Here is a 15,887-nt window from a genome sequence, read left to right on the forward strand (position 1 = left end):
TTTTGGACTGCGTTTTTATACCGTTAAACTCTTGACTATACCTGTGATTTAGCTTTCATGAATAACGAAAGTGAACGTCAGCTGGCGCACCCGCGGTGGGTGTGATTGTGGTAGGATGAAACGTGTCGAAAAAAATTTCTACCAACCCATTTTATAACGGCTGAAATTTTTTTCATGTATTGTTGACATTTAGTAGGATAAAAAAAAAATAGTCAGCTGCGCGGTAGAGGGGGGAAAACACGTCAGCTGAACAGGTGAACTTGTAAAAAAAAAATGAAAAGTAAAACTACCTTATGCCGATCTAAAGGAAAGACCGTCAGCCGAAGCAAGAATGTATCATAGCGTTCAGCTGACGTATTCTCCCCTCTCTACGGCGCAGCTGACTTTTTTTTTTTCTACTAAATGACTTAAATGAATTGTGTTTTTAACACGTTTCGCAGCGTCCCACGCACGTACCCACCGCTACTGGTCCAAGTGACGGTTGGTTTCGTCATCCATTGGATGACGTCTGCCTTCAGTATTCAAATCAGTCGGCATGAAATGATGAGGTCAAAATGACCCCTAGCTCCAGGACGATGGCTGTGCAAAAAAGAAAACTTTTTTACATTTAATGTTTAGAGGATACGCTTGACTGCTTCGCAGCAAGAAATATAGAGTGGGCCATGTAAAATTTGCTTTATGAATCGGCTATAAAAAAAAATAATGAATATTTTTTTTTTAATTTTTTTTTTTATTTTGAAGATTGAACATTGTCATTTATGAATGAAAAATAATATCGTTCAAATGACTGCCAGGACTTTCTTTACAGTAGGGCATTCGATCAACCCAATTTTTAAGCACATTTTCGATTGTTTGGGCTCCAATTTCATGAATGGCAACTTCGATTTCGTGTTTTAAAGCATAATTCGTCTCTGGATGGTTCGCATAGCATTTGTCCTTAACGGCTCCCACAAAAAATAGTCCAACGAACTTAAATCACAGCTCCGAGGCGGCCAATTGGTATCGGAATTTCGGCTGATTATTCGGTTTTCAAAAACGGTAGCCAAAAGTTCGAGTGTAACTTTGGCAGTGTGACAAGTTGCACCGTCCTGTTGAAACCAAATGTTGTCCATGTCATCCTCTTCAATTTTTGGAAACAATGCCGACGATGCCGCCAGACCAAAAACCGCACCAAACAGTGACTCGTTGTGGATGTATTTGCTTCTCTGCAGTAACGTGTGGATTTTCTGAGCCCCAAATCCACGCACCACTTTGGAAATAGGTTTTCAATATTTCCCAATTTTTTTCAAGCGTATAGCGTCCCATTTCGTAAATGTCAAACCTTTAAGTAAATTATGAACACATTTGACATGTCATTTGTGTTACCATTCTCAAACAAATAGGTGGTTCAAAAAGCAAACGCTATATGGCCCACCCTGTATTAAACTTAACACACATTCGTTTCCCTCTTTAATCAATTTGGAGAAGACAGAGCATTCGATATTACCGACATCACTAGTACGAGTATTTGCTAGCAGTTGTAGCCTTCTCTCTTCTGTCCCTTCTGTTCCTCCTTCTGTCAGAAACCTATTTTTCCATCGCAGCTGCTGGTTTTCCATAGCCATAAAACTTTCGCTGCGATATTAGACCTAACATAGCGAATGTAGGCGGCTCCGGTTCGATCTATGGGCTACTGCCTAAAAATTAACATATGGAAGGTGAAGTCTCAATCCTCCCTTTGCGCGATTTGCATAACAAGTATGAGTAATTATCCCGAGGATGCAAGATTTACTTGGTCCACAACCACACTTCATTGAAATTAGTTAATTGACGACGGTTCTCTCTGATAGATGTTAACGAACTTTCGGGTCCTGGGCAAATTATAATTTTTATACAGCGTAAAACAAAAATCAAGAATATGGAAACTGTGTTGAAAAAAATACGAGTACTTACCATTCCTGTGAACTTTCCCACCTTTTAAAGGGTTTCGCTTATCATTCTTTGCTGGTAATCTTAAAATTACTGCCATTAAAAAGTAATGACAATTGACAGCCATTACAAAACAGAAAAAGGCTTAAGTAACTCCATTTATGAATTTTACAAACAATTTTGTCCATTCAAAGGGATTCCCCCTTGACAAAATGCCCGTGTGCCAAACATTTTTCGAATTTATGAAAGTCCGATTTCCAAAAACGAGTTCGATATTCCACAAAACCGCAAATGTAGCCTTTTTTATACCCAAGCGTACTTGTACATAAAGGCAACAGTGTTCACATAACGGGTGTATGTACATATCTATGTATGGCCGCCTCCTCTTTTTGGCGTTGTTCCTTGATGTTGTTCCACAAGTGTAGGGACCTGCAGTTTAAACCGACTCCGAACGGCGGGAGATATTTTTTATGCGGAGCTTGTTCATTGCCTGCCTAGGGTCGACGGAAAATACTTTTTTTTATAATTTGGTGTTTCATGCACGGATATTCGAACCTACGCACTTTCGGATTGTAGTCACGCACCAACCCATTCGGCTACGTCGGCCGCCCACGTCTTTTTATTTTTGAAAATTAACGTTCCATATACGAGTAACGACGATAGACGTGGTTATAGACGATTTCGCTCATTTTCAGCACAAATTTACCTGGTACCAAGGTAAGCATAATTGCTAAGACGGACGGAATTTCAATCTTAACATTTAAAAAGTGGGCATGGTTTTTATCCGATCTCAATAATATGTCTGCTTCTTTACTCGCCTGAGGTAGACCGTATAAAAACAGGAAATTCGTTACATTCTTCTGTACCGTTTGGACCCATATGAAAAGTTATATTAATTTTGTAGGCGCATAAACATTCCCCTTATAATGTCGTGAAATACTGACGGAGTGAAAGTCCTTGACCGGTTATTATTCCGTTTCGGTAACGTAGAATCGACTGTGGGGAAAAAACCAAGCAGGACGCAAAAAAAATGTCCGCTGTTTACGGGCCAATTACAGCAGCGATTGTAACAGTAAAGCGGTGATTCCAATAATTTCGTTCTAGTAGGCCAATCGTCCCAAAAGGCGATAAAATAAGGGAAACCGCGAAGTCCAACCGACATCAGAGCACTTATTCCATAGCCCAGAAATTGAAGCTTAGTCAGAAAACTGGAACCATCGGCGTTGGGATGTACTTCATTTGTATTTGTACTTCACCTGGTATAATGAAAGCAGGTAGTATAAAAATAAGAGAAATATCCAGGACATATTAACAAGTAGCAGCAGTAGGGTGCAATTTTTTTCTATTCATTGATCTCAAAATTATGAAATTTTGTTTAGTTACTCTGAACTGTGAAAATTTGTTTATAGATTTTGATATTCTGGGAACCAAAAGCAAAAACAAAATGAATTGCTTTTTTTCTTTTCTGCTCTACTGCTTCTTCATCTTGATTGGTTTCTTTCGGTGCCAATAGGACACACCCAGTGAAGCCAAGTCCTTCTCCACTTGTTGCCATCGTCCAAGCTTCTGCGCCATTCGTTAGGACGTGCGTGCTGAGAGCCTTATAGAGATTAGTTTTAATTCGAGAGAGGACTTTACTACTCAATTGCCTACTTAGTGGCAAATAGCACTTGTTGGCAAATGTGAAAGATGACACAAAACAAGGTATCGTCGTCCAGGAGTTATTCACTACTGACATCTGGACGCCGCATTTGAAAGACCTTTTACAACGAACTTTTTTTTCTTGTCACGCCGCTCTTCCAACGTTGATGTTGTTGCAGCAGCATGAACATTCCCTTACATATGCGGGAAATGCTGCTTAAAGGCCTATTTTCAGTATTTTTTTTTCTGTGTAAAAAATTATTTATTTAATTCAAACTTTTTTCTGTCTTATAGATACATACAGGGTGGGCCATATAGCGTTTGCTTTTTGAACCACCTATTTTTTTGAGAATGTTACAAATGACATGTCAAATGTGTTCATAATTTACTTAAAGGTTTGACATTTACGAAGTGGGACGCTATACGCTTGAAAAAAATTGGGAAATATTGAAAAACTTTTTCCAAAGCTCATTTTCGCATCGGTGGCTACGTCAATAAGCAAAATTGTCGGATTTGGGGCTCAAAAAATCCACACGTTACTGTAGAGAAACAAATGCATCCACAACGAGCCACTGTTACACTCGAACTTTTGGCGACCGTTTTTGAAAACCGAATATCAATTGGCCGCCTCGGAGCTGTGATTTAAGCCCGTTGGACTATTTTTTGTGGGGAGCCGTTAAGGACAAATGCTATGCGAACCATCCAGAGACGATTGATGCTTTAAAACACGAAATCGAAGAAGCCATTCATGAAATTCGAGCCCAAACAATCGAAAATGTGCTTAAAAATTGGGTTGATCGAATGGCCTACTGTAAAGCCAGTCGTGGCAGTCATTTGAAGGATATTATTTTTCATTCATAAATGACAATGTTCAATATTCAAAATAAAATAAAAATTTGAAAAAATATTGATTAGTTTTTTTTTATAGCCGATTCAAAAAGCAAATTTTACATGGCCCACCCTATATTTAAATAATAATTTCTGAAACTTTCAAAAAAAAAAAACTCCTTCATTGTGACGTCATTTCCGGTGACCCCTCGAAAAAAGGTGCGTCCGCGTTGTCAGCATAACTACTGACAGAATCATCAAAAATGAAAAAAACAAAAATAAGTACATATTTTAGTTAAGAAAAAAAGTAAAAATTCGAATTTTGGCAGACATTTTTCCAAAAAAATTAAAATTTCGGTGAAATTTGCTTGACATTTTTTTTTTTTTTTAAATAGTTGTAATTGAAAAGCAAAAAATCCTTCGTCCAAGCACGAGTAAATTGTATCTCGAACACCTGTGTAAAATTTCATCAAGATCGGTTGAGGAGTTTTCGAGAACATTTGACAACCGAATTTGAAAACACGGTTCCGAGAAAAACGCGTTTAAAGTTTTGAGTAACAATAAAAGTGGCTTGGAGCGCACACATTCCAAAAGCTGTATCTCCGAAACAATTATTCGGATCGACTTGCAAATTTCAGATAATATTCTTGAGATGTTGTAGAAATTAATAAGCCAAAAATCGACAAAAATCGATTTTTTGAACCCACGAAATCCATATAACCCCTTAAGCGACAGTCCTTGGCCGGTTATAAATCCGTTTCGGTAACGTAGAACCGACTGTAGTGGGAACGTGGTTGCTCATGGTGTTCGGCCAGAATATTCTACAGATGAAGCGAAGGCTTTTGTTGACGAAAGATTTTAGACTCTGTGTGATGGTGTTGGAGGCCAGCCATGCTTCACTATCATACAAAAATACTAACTGCACAAACCTTGGCCAATTACGTTCAGGATACTGTAGCAGGTTAAACGCCTACTTATCCAGAGTCGACCCCGACATACCAAACATATGTCCGGCATGTGAAGGCACCCCACACGACACTAACCACCTTCTCACATGCCCCATCAAACCCACTCATCCAACACCTCTCACCCTCTGGACCCAACCTGTCGAAACAGCTTGTTTCATGGGCCCACCGTTAGATGAGCTAGACGAAGACGACCGGTGATTACACTACACTGACAGGGCAAAGGTACTGCTACAACAACAACAACAACAACAACTAACTTCACACTCACTAATGCACTTACGGTAGTCTACCGAGGTCGCTTGCAACGAACATAATTTATATGAATTTTGAACAATATTTCAGTTGTACATCCGTAGTTTCTTCTTATACATACCCGTACAGCATCTATGGAAAAAAGATGTACCAATATTTTTGTCTTAACTACAATAGATAGTTGTATTTTATTGTAAAATATAGTATGTTTGGGTATATTGTGTATTTGTAAATAATGTAAGCCCATACAAATATTCTCATACTCGTAAAGCAAAATCATCCATTCATTCAAATAGGCATATCGTACATAGTCGCTATAATTAAATATATTAATGTTTATGTTTACGTTTATTATAAGCAAATATCTTGGCCAGTTACATTATTACTTTCCGTTCGCTTCAAATTAAACATTTAGCTGTACAAAAAACCGAACTAAGTGAAAGTAAGCAAACTTACAGAATAGGTTTTAGATTTTGAATAAATTATCAATGCATATGCTTTAGATTATATGTATGTATTATATTGTAATTCGTAATATAAATAAATGTATGTTATGTACGTTGCTAAAACGAAATGATGGAGGGTTTGTGCAATCCTAAAACAAAATTATAATCGAACACGATAATCTTTAAAGTATATATGTAGGTAGGTATATATTTACAATGTCTAAAACGAAAAACACATACGTATATATATAGCACATAAAAGCTAGAGACAATTCCCGGTGGCAATCCAACACAAATGCGGTACATTTTAGTGCACAGATAAAACACACAAAGATATTGTACCAAAATGAGCATATTTTTCAGTTTGATTTTTGATTTTTTGTTTTTTTTGCATAAAAAACACATTCGAAAGTGCTGGTACCGCCCGATAAAGCATCGCATCAGCATGCAGTCAATTAAAGCAACGTTTGGCATCAGCCATTCGTACACAGTTACATAGCTTGTGATGAAAAAGTCAATTCTTGGTGGCAAATCTGAGATTGCTCAAAAACGCCGCGAATATAGTCTTATAGTGAAACTGCAATTTGCTCGAAATAACGGTAAAACTTCGAAAGAGTTTCATGCTTTGCAAATGAATAAGCGCTGATCGACAGCATTCCGAACGCTGATGCAATGTAGACAAATTCGATGGATCGTTTCTCCATTCAGCAGCCTAAATTCTTAAAGACGTCCAATAACACTCAACGTTGAGGACTTATTTTTGCGCATTGGTTGTACGGATAGTGGTGGCACCAAAATTTCCAGCTGCGGCGAAGGTGAACTGCTGCGGTTGCCCTCTTCATCCACCGCCTCCTGTGACATAGATAGATATGGTACATATAGAGTGAATAAATTTGAATTTGATATAGTACAGAGGTGGTGAATGCACTTACGTGTATGTTTGCACAGCTTGCCAAACGCATTTGCGCTAGTTGCGAGGCAGGCGTCAATGAGTTCGTACTGCCAAAGGGTGGTGTCATCATGGTGGAAACGGCTCGTTTCAATTTCGAGGGGGTCTTGTTGAATGAAAATGCACGGCCCACCTGAGCAAAGTAAATATTTTCTTCATTATAAGCAAATAAGGGGGAGGAAAAAAAGCCAAACATTAACCAAACTACATACATACATGGAACAATGCAAATAGGAGATAAAACTGCTACATTCATACTTAAATTGTAAATGAAATAATTACAAAACTAACAGTAAACACGTAGAAGTTGCTACATGCAGTGAAACAAAAATAAATTTGGGCACTTTTTTGTTCTGACTTCAATCCTATTATAACTGGGGAACACGGTTGAATCAATTTTCAAAAAGCAAAGGCCAATATAAAGTATTCAATTCAGTATTTTATTATAAAAAACGAAAATAATAAAGGGTGGTTAAATTTCAAGGGCCGATGTTGAATGTGAACCACAACTAAACGTCAAGTTTTTTTCTGCATTTCATTTGACATTTTTCAATTTCCGACTAACTCAATTTGAACCATGGAAAGATACAAAATCGAGCAATGGTCAGAATGGTGGCAGGAAATGGCAACAGTGAATGACCAATTTTCGAAGAAAATCATCTTCAGTGATGAGGCACATTTTCACCTCAGTGGACCGCAGAATTGCCGCATTTGGGCGAATGATAATCCAAGAGTGATTGCCGAAAAACCAATGCACCCACAAAGAGTGACTGTTTGGTGCGGTTTATGGGCCGGCGGCATCATTGGGCCGTATTTTTTCCAAAATGAGGCCGGTCTGGCAGTTACTGTAAATAGTGTTCGCTATCGTGAGATGATAATGAACTTTTTATGACCCGAATTGGAAAATATGGATGTGGACGATATGTGGTTTCAACAAGACGGTGCCTCTTGTCACACAGCTTGCGAAACAATGGATCTTTTGTGCGAAAAATTTGATGGCCGAATAATCTCACGCCGCAGCGATGTCAATTGGTCGCCAAGATCATGTGATTTGACACCGTTGGAATTCTTTCTTTGGGGTTATTTTAAAGAAAAGGTGTACGTCGATAAGCCAGCAACAATTCAAGAGCTAAAGGATGAGATAATTCGGCACATCAACGGCATAGAACCTCAATTATGCCTCAGTGTCATCGAAAATTTGGACCATCGGATGGAGGTGTGATGGATGAGAGAAATGACATTAATTTCCTAAAAAAATTGTATTTTATCCAAAATCAACACCGGCCCTTGAAACTTAACCACCCTTTATAATATTTAAATTATTTGGAAGTTTTCCAGTAAACAAAACAATAACTTAGTTTCACAACTCAAACATAAAGTGGGACAGTAATGAAAATACGGAAATAAAGAAAAATTTATGAACTAACATTTTGTGCAGTATCTCTTTGCACTAATTACTGCATAGAGTCTACTAGAGTTTTGGTGGAATATTGATGGAATATTTTCCCATATCTCTTCAATTAGCTGATTGTAGGCAATTTTTACTACTAATCTGCCGTTTGCGCAATTCTCTTTCAATGTAAGCCCACAAGTGCTCAATGGGATTGAGATCTGGACTCTGAACAGGATGGTTCCATACTTTTTTACATTGTAAAGCAACCACAGTTACAATCAGCACAGTTTGCATTGGGCTGTTGTCGTGCATGAAGGCGAAAGTTGCTGGTAACTTTAATTTTTCAAGTTTTTCTGTCTATATTTTTAGATAATTTATTGTAGTCATAATTCCTTCAATAAAATAAAACGTACCCACTCAATTTGCGGTCATTTTTCAAAAAATCATTACATGCCCACCACCACGTTTCACTGTACTAACCACGTTAGATGGATTGGGCGCTGTACCTTCCCTTCTCCAGGCAAAACTGCGGTCATTCGACCCAAATAAGGTAAATTTTGACTCGTCGGTGACAATAACGTTGCTCCAAAAATTCATTCAGCTTGCTAACGTATTCTTTAGCTTAGTTCAACCTTTCAATCGCATTAATCCTTGAAAGAAGGATATTTTTTCTTGGAGTGTACGCTCTGGATTCGTTCCTGTGCCGAAAATGTCTGATAGTTTGTGGGTGTACGTTTTCTACGGAGAGAACGCTTTAACAGCCGAAAGGAAGTAATAGAAAAATCGGAATACCGAGAGGTAGTACTTGAAAAGACGATATGTTTTGAGAGCTGGACGTTTGTCATACTCGTGTCACTGTTTGTCACTTTTGAAAGCGATATCACTTTTGAGGAATAAACTTGCATTTTGAATTTTATGAATATATTCCGGGAACTCTTTGGTCAAGGTGATATATACCCAGCGTATGTTTTGTCAAAATATTATTAGTGGGAAATTATTTCTGAATTACTAATATGAAATCGGAGATTTTTATTTTGAATATATGTCTCAGATGTATCGCATGTTTTACTTTTTACTCAATTTATTTTATATGCATGAGAGGAGAGAGAGAGACAAACGGATTGAAAAGTTAAGATTGAGAAATAATTCGGTTCGATCGCGAAGGCGAGAAGAAAGGAGTTTCAAAGGTTGGCTCTGTTGCCGTCATATTTTATAACAGATGACCAGAACAGCAATGATAGTTTCTCTAATCGATGGATACAAAGTTACTAATTACATCCAGCAGTCAGAATATTCAGTAAGTATTGCCATTTCGCCAAGCATCGTTTCATGTTTGCCAAACATAAACTAGTAATAAATAAAATTCCATCTCGGGAGGTCGCCATCGGACGAGGCCCATTTTTCGCTCCGCCGATAATGCGGAAATGTCGCTACTGAAACTAACATACATAGTCCGCAAGTGATCGACTAAGTAGCAATGCAATCACAAACTTTAGGTCGGTTCTTGTATTTCTCCAATAAAAAGAAGCCAGTAAAGACATTTCTAAGAATGTGATTAATTCTATTCATTCTTAGAGAGGTAAATGGTGCAAAAAGAACCGTTGCCGGAACAACGTTGCAACATTCGAGATGATATTGCCGGAACAATGCCGCCCATATTGAATCTTAAAAAACCGAGCCCAGTTCTAGTAGCGTTGGATCTGTCTAAAGCACGACTTTTTTGACAACCTTATATCTAAATAAATTCACAACATTTGCAGAGAACACAAATAGACAAAATTTACAAAAAACGGAGAAGGGTCGACCGGTGTAGGTAAACTCCGGACACAAACCGTGGCAACAACGCGCACTACTCCGAGCGTGTATCACCCGCACAAACGGCGCGATTCCAGGACCGCAGCAACGGCACAAATTACCGCAAGGCAATACCAATAATCCGACGCCGGAATGGATAGCACTTCACCAAGGAAATATAATATATATATATATAAATATATGTAAAAAGTAGGCACCAAACAAGCGCCAAAAAGTAGGCAGTGTTATTTCTCACTAGAAATTAGCAACCACAAGGAAAAACTCAGGAAAAATAGCCTAAAGTGTATCTAAGATATATATGTATAAGGTATAGCTCTCTCTCTCCTTTTCCTCTACGTTATATCTTTCTCTCTCGCGGAACGAAAATGCACAAAACGTTGAATGGCCTTGAAATTTTACTCTCCATTCTCGCTCGTCCATCGACGCCTAAGAAGTTTCACATCAAAAATATTTTTAGCACCTTGTTATTAGCTTACAGCAACAATCAAATTAGAATACAAGAAAACAAAGTTTTACAATACTACGGATATTTATCCAAAAACCAAGCTTCTTAACTCACCTTTTGACGTGTGCGTGCCGCCAATTTAAACGCCTTCGACAATGTGCTCAGATTCACATCACTGATATCCACTTCCAACTCCTGTGAGGTGCGACTCAGTAATGCGCTCACCGTGTCCGTGCGACAAGCATTTTCAGCCATTTGTTTGCAAAGCAACTTCAAGTAGACCACCTTATCGGTTTCTTCATCGGCTATGGTGAAAGAATGCAGTTTCTCTTTGTCTTGTCGACAGAGCAAAGCAAAAGCGCGCGGACTGTCGGTGATGTCAATAACGAAACGTATCGCATTCAACGATATTAGTTTCACATGTTTGTGTGATTTGGTTGCACTCGGCGATTTAGCAGTGTTAAAGGCACGCGAACGCCTTTTACACACCTCAATGGTGTCAGAGAATAAGTACAACATCAGCGAATCGCCACGGCCACTCAGGCTGTCAGACAATTCAGTTACTTCACACTTGGAAATGAAACTACGATTCGAGGATACTAGATGAGCCTGTTAGAAGAGGAGCGAAGAAGAAGAGTTACACAAAATCAATATACAATTCCACAATTAAAATTAATGCACACTAATCATACTTACGGGACAGCCTTCAATGTCATTGAAGATATCAAATATTGCCATGCGCGATTCCGTCTTCCGCTTGTCCTCGTTGATATGCATCATAACCTCTTTGATGGCTTTCAATGCTTGCTCCAACTTAACATAGTCTGGATTGTTTTTATTTGTGTGCTTTAAAATGTCTGGAAATCATCAAATTAATTAGAAATTTTCCCAGTTGAGTATGTGCATGCCTATAAATAGGAAATTTGCGTTGCTACTCACCGTTCAACAACAAACTAATGCTAGGCAGTCGTTGCACGGGACGTATCATTAGATCCTGTAAGCTCTGTCGCCCGCATTCTGGCTTTGTTTGATTGATTTTTAAAAATGCATGGAAGCGTGGATTTTGACTATCACATTGTTGCAGCGTTTCCTTCATCTGTTCGAAGAAATTCACGTAGGGTGGATATGCTTTGGTTAGCTCATCGCGGTATTGCAGTATGATTTCGCCAATTAGGCAATCTTCTGTCCATTTACTCTGTATCGCACGCAATTTTTCCAGCATACTCTGGTGCACTTCATGTATGGGCAGAAAATTGTTGAAAATCGATTTGATCTCGGATTTATTGAGTAGTGCATCGTTGGTCTCGGCAATTTCCTCGAGTGGGTTCTTGAAGAGCTGCAAATTAAAATATTCAATTTACAAGTGAACATTGAAGCTTTTTACAACATAAAAGTCTAGGCCGAGTTTGACTAAACTCATGTCAGAGCTGAGCGATAAGAATTCCATGGGTAATTGATTGGGTCTAAGATTAAGATTATTTTAATCACAACTTCAATATATTTTTAAAATTAGCATTCTTGTAATCGTAAACTTAAAGCGTCTTACTTTTCGGCAGATGATGAGACAGTCGGCTCTACGGTACAGCCACGGCCAGGACTTACAAATATACGGCCGAGGACTGTCACTTCACTTTCCTGTATGGAAAATGTTTTTGTTGTGAAGCAAGTAAAATTTTGATGGGCGATGTTACGCCCACTTTTGTCTAGTGTGTGTATCTTGTAACCAGTTAATAAAACTGACCCAACTTAGTAATGCACCACACTTAGACACGACACAAATATTATTGAGATCGGACAAAAAGCATGCAAATTCATATATTTCGTCTGATGTTACAGGCTATACACCATTAATTAATTCATTAGGAAATAAAATTTAAAAAAATCTAAAATAGCATATCTTTGGCATACGGTATAATTTTTCTCGGCAGAAGGAAGAGCAGGCGTTGCTGAATCGGTTACTTTCATCATTCTGAGTCGTTTGGTAAATATATGTATATGTCTACTACTTTTCAAATTATTTTGATAAAAGATCAATGGTTTCGTTGCTTGTGTGGCACGTAGCGCCGTCTTGTTGAAAATAAACGTTGTCCAGATCAACACCATCCATTTCTGGCCATAAAAAATCGTTAATCATCTCTCGGTAGCGCAAACCATTCACCGTAACTGTTGCTCCAGCTTCATTTTCGAAAAAGTAAGGTCCAATGGCTCCGCCGGACCATAAACCGCAACAAACAGTCACACGTTGAGTATAGAGAGGCTTTTCAACAATAACTCTTGGATTTTCTAAGCTCCAGATCCGACAATTTTGCTTGTTGACGAAGCCATCGAGGTGGAAATGGGCCTCATTGCTCAAGATGATTTTTCGATGGAATTACGGATCATTTTCATGCATTTCAACGACCCAATCAGATTTGCGACGCGACGTTGTTGATGATTGGCCGGTTAGAGTTCTTATACTAGCTGGACTTTATAAGCCTTAAACTTAAATCTTTATGCAAAATACGGTGTAATGATGTTTGTGGAATGTCTAATTCCAAAGAACGACGAGGAATGGACAAACCTGGGTTTTCTTCAACACTTTCGGGCTACAACAGCAATGTTTTCGGCTGTTTTTGAGCGACGTGCACGGATCTTCACATCACTAACTTGTCCCAACAGCTCGAATTTGTTCACCAATTTCTGCATTGCGACCGACAAGGTGCTTCACGATGACCCAAAAATGTTCGAGTTTTACAAACCGTCACTGTCAAATTCTCACCATTTTTATATTGAATTTTAATCATTTCAGTGCGTTGTTTAAGCGTGTATCGTTCCATTTTTATTAATGGCGTAGTTTTTACTTGTCAAATATCAAAAAATTACAGCTTTAAAAGTGACACGTACCGAAATAGCGGGCTATTCAAAATAACATCTGTTACTGGAAAACCCTTTATCTATCTCGATGCCTTTATCGGTACTCTTACATTCAACCGTCATAAGAACAAAATTAGAATACCCCTTCTGCGCAAATGCGCGCGACTGTAGTGACAAGACTACAATTAATGTAATCTTTCATTGAACGAATGAAAACTGTATACTTAGATTAAGATTTCAGTAATCGTAATTTCAACTCATTCTTTGAACGATTTCATTAATTTTAACCAGGTTTTTCTAACTTTCAATAACTACTGCAATTATAATCATTTGGTAGTCAAACTCCTTATAACTTAGCTCAATCCCATCTTGCCATTTTGTTAAATTCCCTTTAATTTCTACGTAACACAAACCTTTACAATTGTATCCAGTATGCCCACATAGTTGGACTCAGTGCTAAAGAAATCCATAAAATGATTGAAACGCATCGACTTCTTTGCCGGAGTCGTCTCACAAACTGTAGGCGTTTCAATATGTGTCTCGCCATGCAGTTTGCCAGCCTCCAACTTATCCGGGCTGGCGGTGCAATCAAAGAAACTACCCGAGACCGACAACAAACCAGCATCAGAGACGGACGAACGTCGCTTACCCGACCCAATGGGTGTCCCTTCAAATTGTATACGCTGTGAGAAACGTTTCCGTTTGCGCTTGTTAAAACTAATCGGCAGTGAATCACGGCGATCCGTATTGGGTGTGTTCGCAATACTTTCCAAATACTAAAAGGAAAATAGCGGTATTTTTATAAACACGTGAATGTACTGCAATAAATTAAAAATATATTTACATCGCCAAATAGGTAATCCATCTCGTCCGCGTAGCCATTCTGTATGGTGTACCAGAACCAATCGGACTTGAGAATATGAGTGCGGTGATTTTTCGGATCTGGCTTAGATTGAGTGGTGTGTTCATCAACAACCTAAATTATGAAAAAAAAATGCAACATATACATATATACAATATATTTGTGTAAGAAGGTATAAATGCATAAACGATGTAAGCCTGATGACTGCTCTTACGCGCGCACAACTAAATTTTGCTGTTTTCCTTAATTGTAAGCAGTAATAATTGATTCGCGTGGAACAGTCATTTGTCAGGCGTGGAAAATTTTCCAATTTACAAAGTGTTGAAATAACAAAGATGCTCGCATGCTTTTGCCTTAAAATCAATTTGAAATTTAGATTTGAATTATAAACAATAACAGGGCAATCGGAAAGTGTAGTAGATGGATATGTATGTAGGTATGTATTTATGTGTGAATGGGATGATGAGTTTGAAAGACTGGAAAGTTTTCGTTTGCGATATTTACTACAGCTATTCAGATCACCCTGTTTGCTTAAGCAAAATTAAAAACGGCTGAAATTGAAATGGGCTGCGAGGCTGCGAATTCGCGAACCGAAATTAATTAAGCGTTCTAAATATTAGCTTCGAGAGTACAAAACAATTCGCACAATAACAAATCCAGCAATTAATTCGACATTTATGATGTTTAAGTAATACAAATATAATGGCATGAGTGAATATTTTTGGCGGTGTGATGATTTAAAATGAATCCAACAGATACTGAGTTAGTAAAAATACAAAAGACTTATTATTTGCCAGCACAATAAATTATTTTCAAAACGCTGAGGAGGGTTAACGGTGCAGCGAAGTCAGCCATATGTCCATAAAAGTTTAGCAAATATGTAGCTACAAATATTCATTGAAGACAAGGTTTCTTTTTAAACGAGAAGTGAAACAAGGCAAAAGCAGTGCGTTTAGAACAAAAATTGAAAAATATACGACACTAATTTCAGACTAAAAGTAAAGATGAGGATGGCAAAATAAGGTGTATTTGATCTCAAATAATTTATGTGTCAAAAATGAGTATAAATACATATAATTTGCGTAGCATTTTTAATATTTCTCACTCGCGTAGCGTAAAATGTTTTTAAAAAATATTTCAATATGAAAAGAAATTAGCTGTAGAGTGCAGAATAGTGAAGTGGTTACAGTTTTGAAAATAATTTATTGTGCTGTCGTCTTAACTATAGCAAACGTTTCATAAAAGTTTCATAAACATTTCCCAAAACCACATAATAATATTTGTAAATTACAAACAAATTTCAACAACAATTAACACACTTACACAAACAATAGATTAAACGGAAATATTTTCAGAAAACAAGCCGAAAAATAAAACAAAAAAAAACTATATATCTAAATGAAGAAAATATGTTAAAAATGCGATGCAAATTACAGGACTTCACTCGACAGATTTTTGAAGCAAATCAGCTTATTTCAATTACAAGGCATGGGTTGACCAACAAAAAGTAGGTATTCGGTCAGCTGG

The 15,887-nt window shown here is 37.8% G+C and overlaps 1 protein-coding gene across 2 annotated transcripts in view; it reads right to left on the minus strand.

The window, feature by feature from the left end:
* Nucleotides 1-5,744: 5,744 nt before the first annotated feature.
* Nucleotides 5,745-15,887, minus strand: part of LOC128862114 (protein ECT2) — a 58,990-nt gene continuing 48,847 nt past the window's right edge. The window contains exons 7-13 of one of the 2 annotated variants that reach the window (XM_054100556.1): nucleotides 14,343-14,474; nucleotides 13,912-14,274; nucleotides 11,585-11,981; nucleotides 11,342-11,502; nucleotides 10,760-11,254; nucleotides 6,976-7,125; nucleotides 5,745-6,895 (exon numbers count right to left, since the gene is read on the minus strand). In XM_054100556.1, the coding sequence (XP_053956531.1) occupies nucleotides 6,764-6,895; nucleotides 6,976-7,125; nucleotides 10,760-11,254; nucleotides 11,342-11,502; nucleotides 11,585-11,981; nucleotides 13,912-14,274; nucleotides 14,343-14,474 (1,830 nt within the window). In that variant the 3' untranslated portion in view covers nucleotides 5,745-6,763. The remainder of the gene's footprint in view (nucleotides 6,896-6,975; nucleotides 7,126-10,759; nucleotides 11,255-11,341; nucleotides 11,503-11,584; nucleotides 11,982-13,911; nucleotides 14,275-14,342; nucleotides 14,475-15,887) is intronic. The other variant, XM_054100558.1, reaches the window with a different exon arrangement.

This window comes from Anastrepha ludens, chromosome 4, assembly GCF_028408465.1.
Source record: "Anastrepha ludens isolate Willacy chromosome 4, idAnaLude1.1, whole genome shotgun sequence".
Lineage (NCBI taxonomy): Eukaryota > Metazoa > Arthropoda > Insecta > Diptera > Tephritidae > Anastrepha > Anastrepha ludens.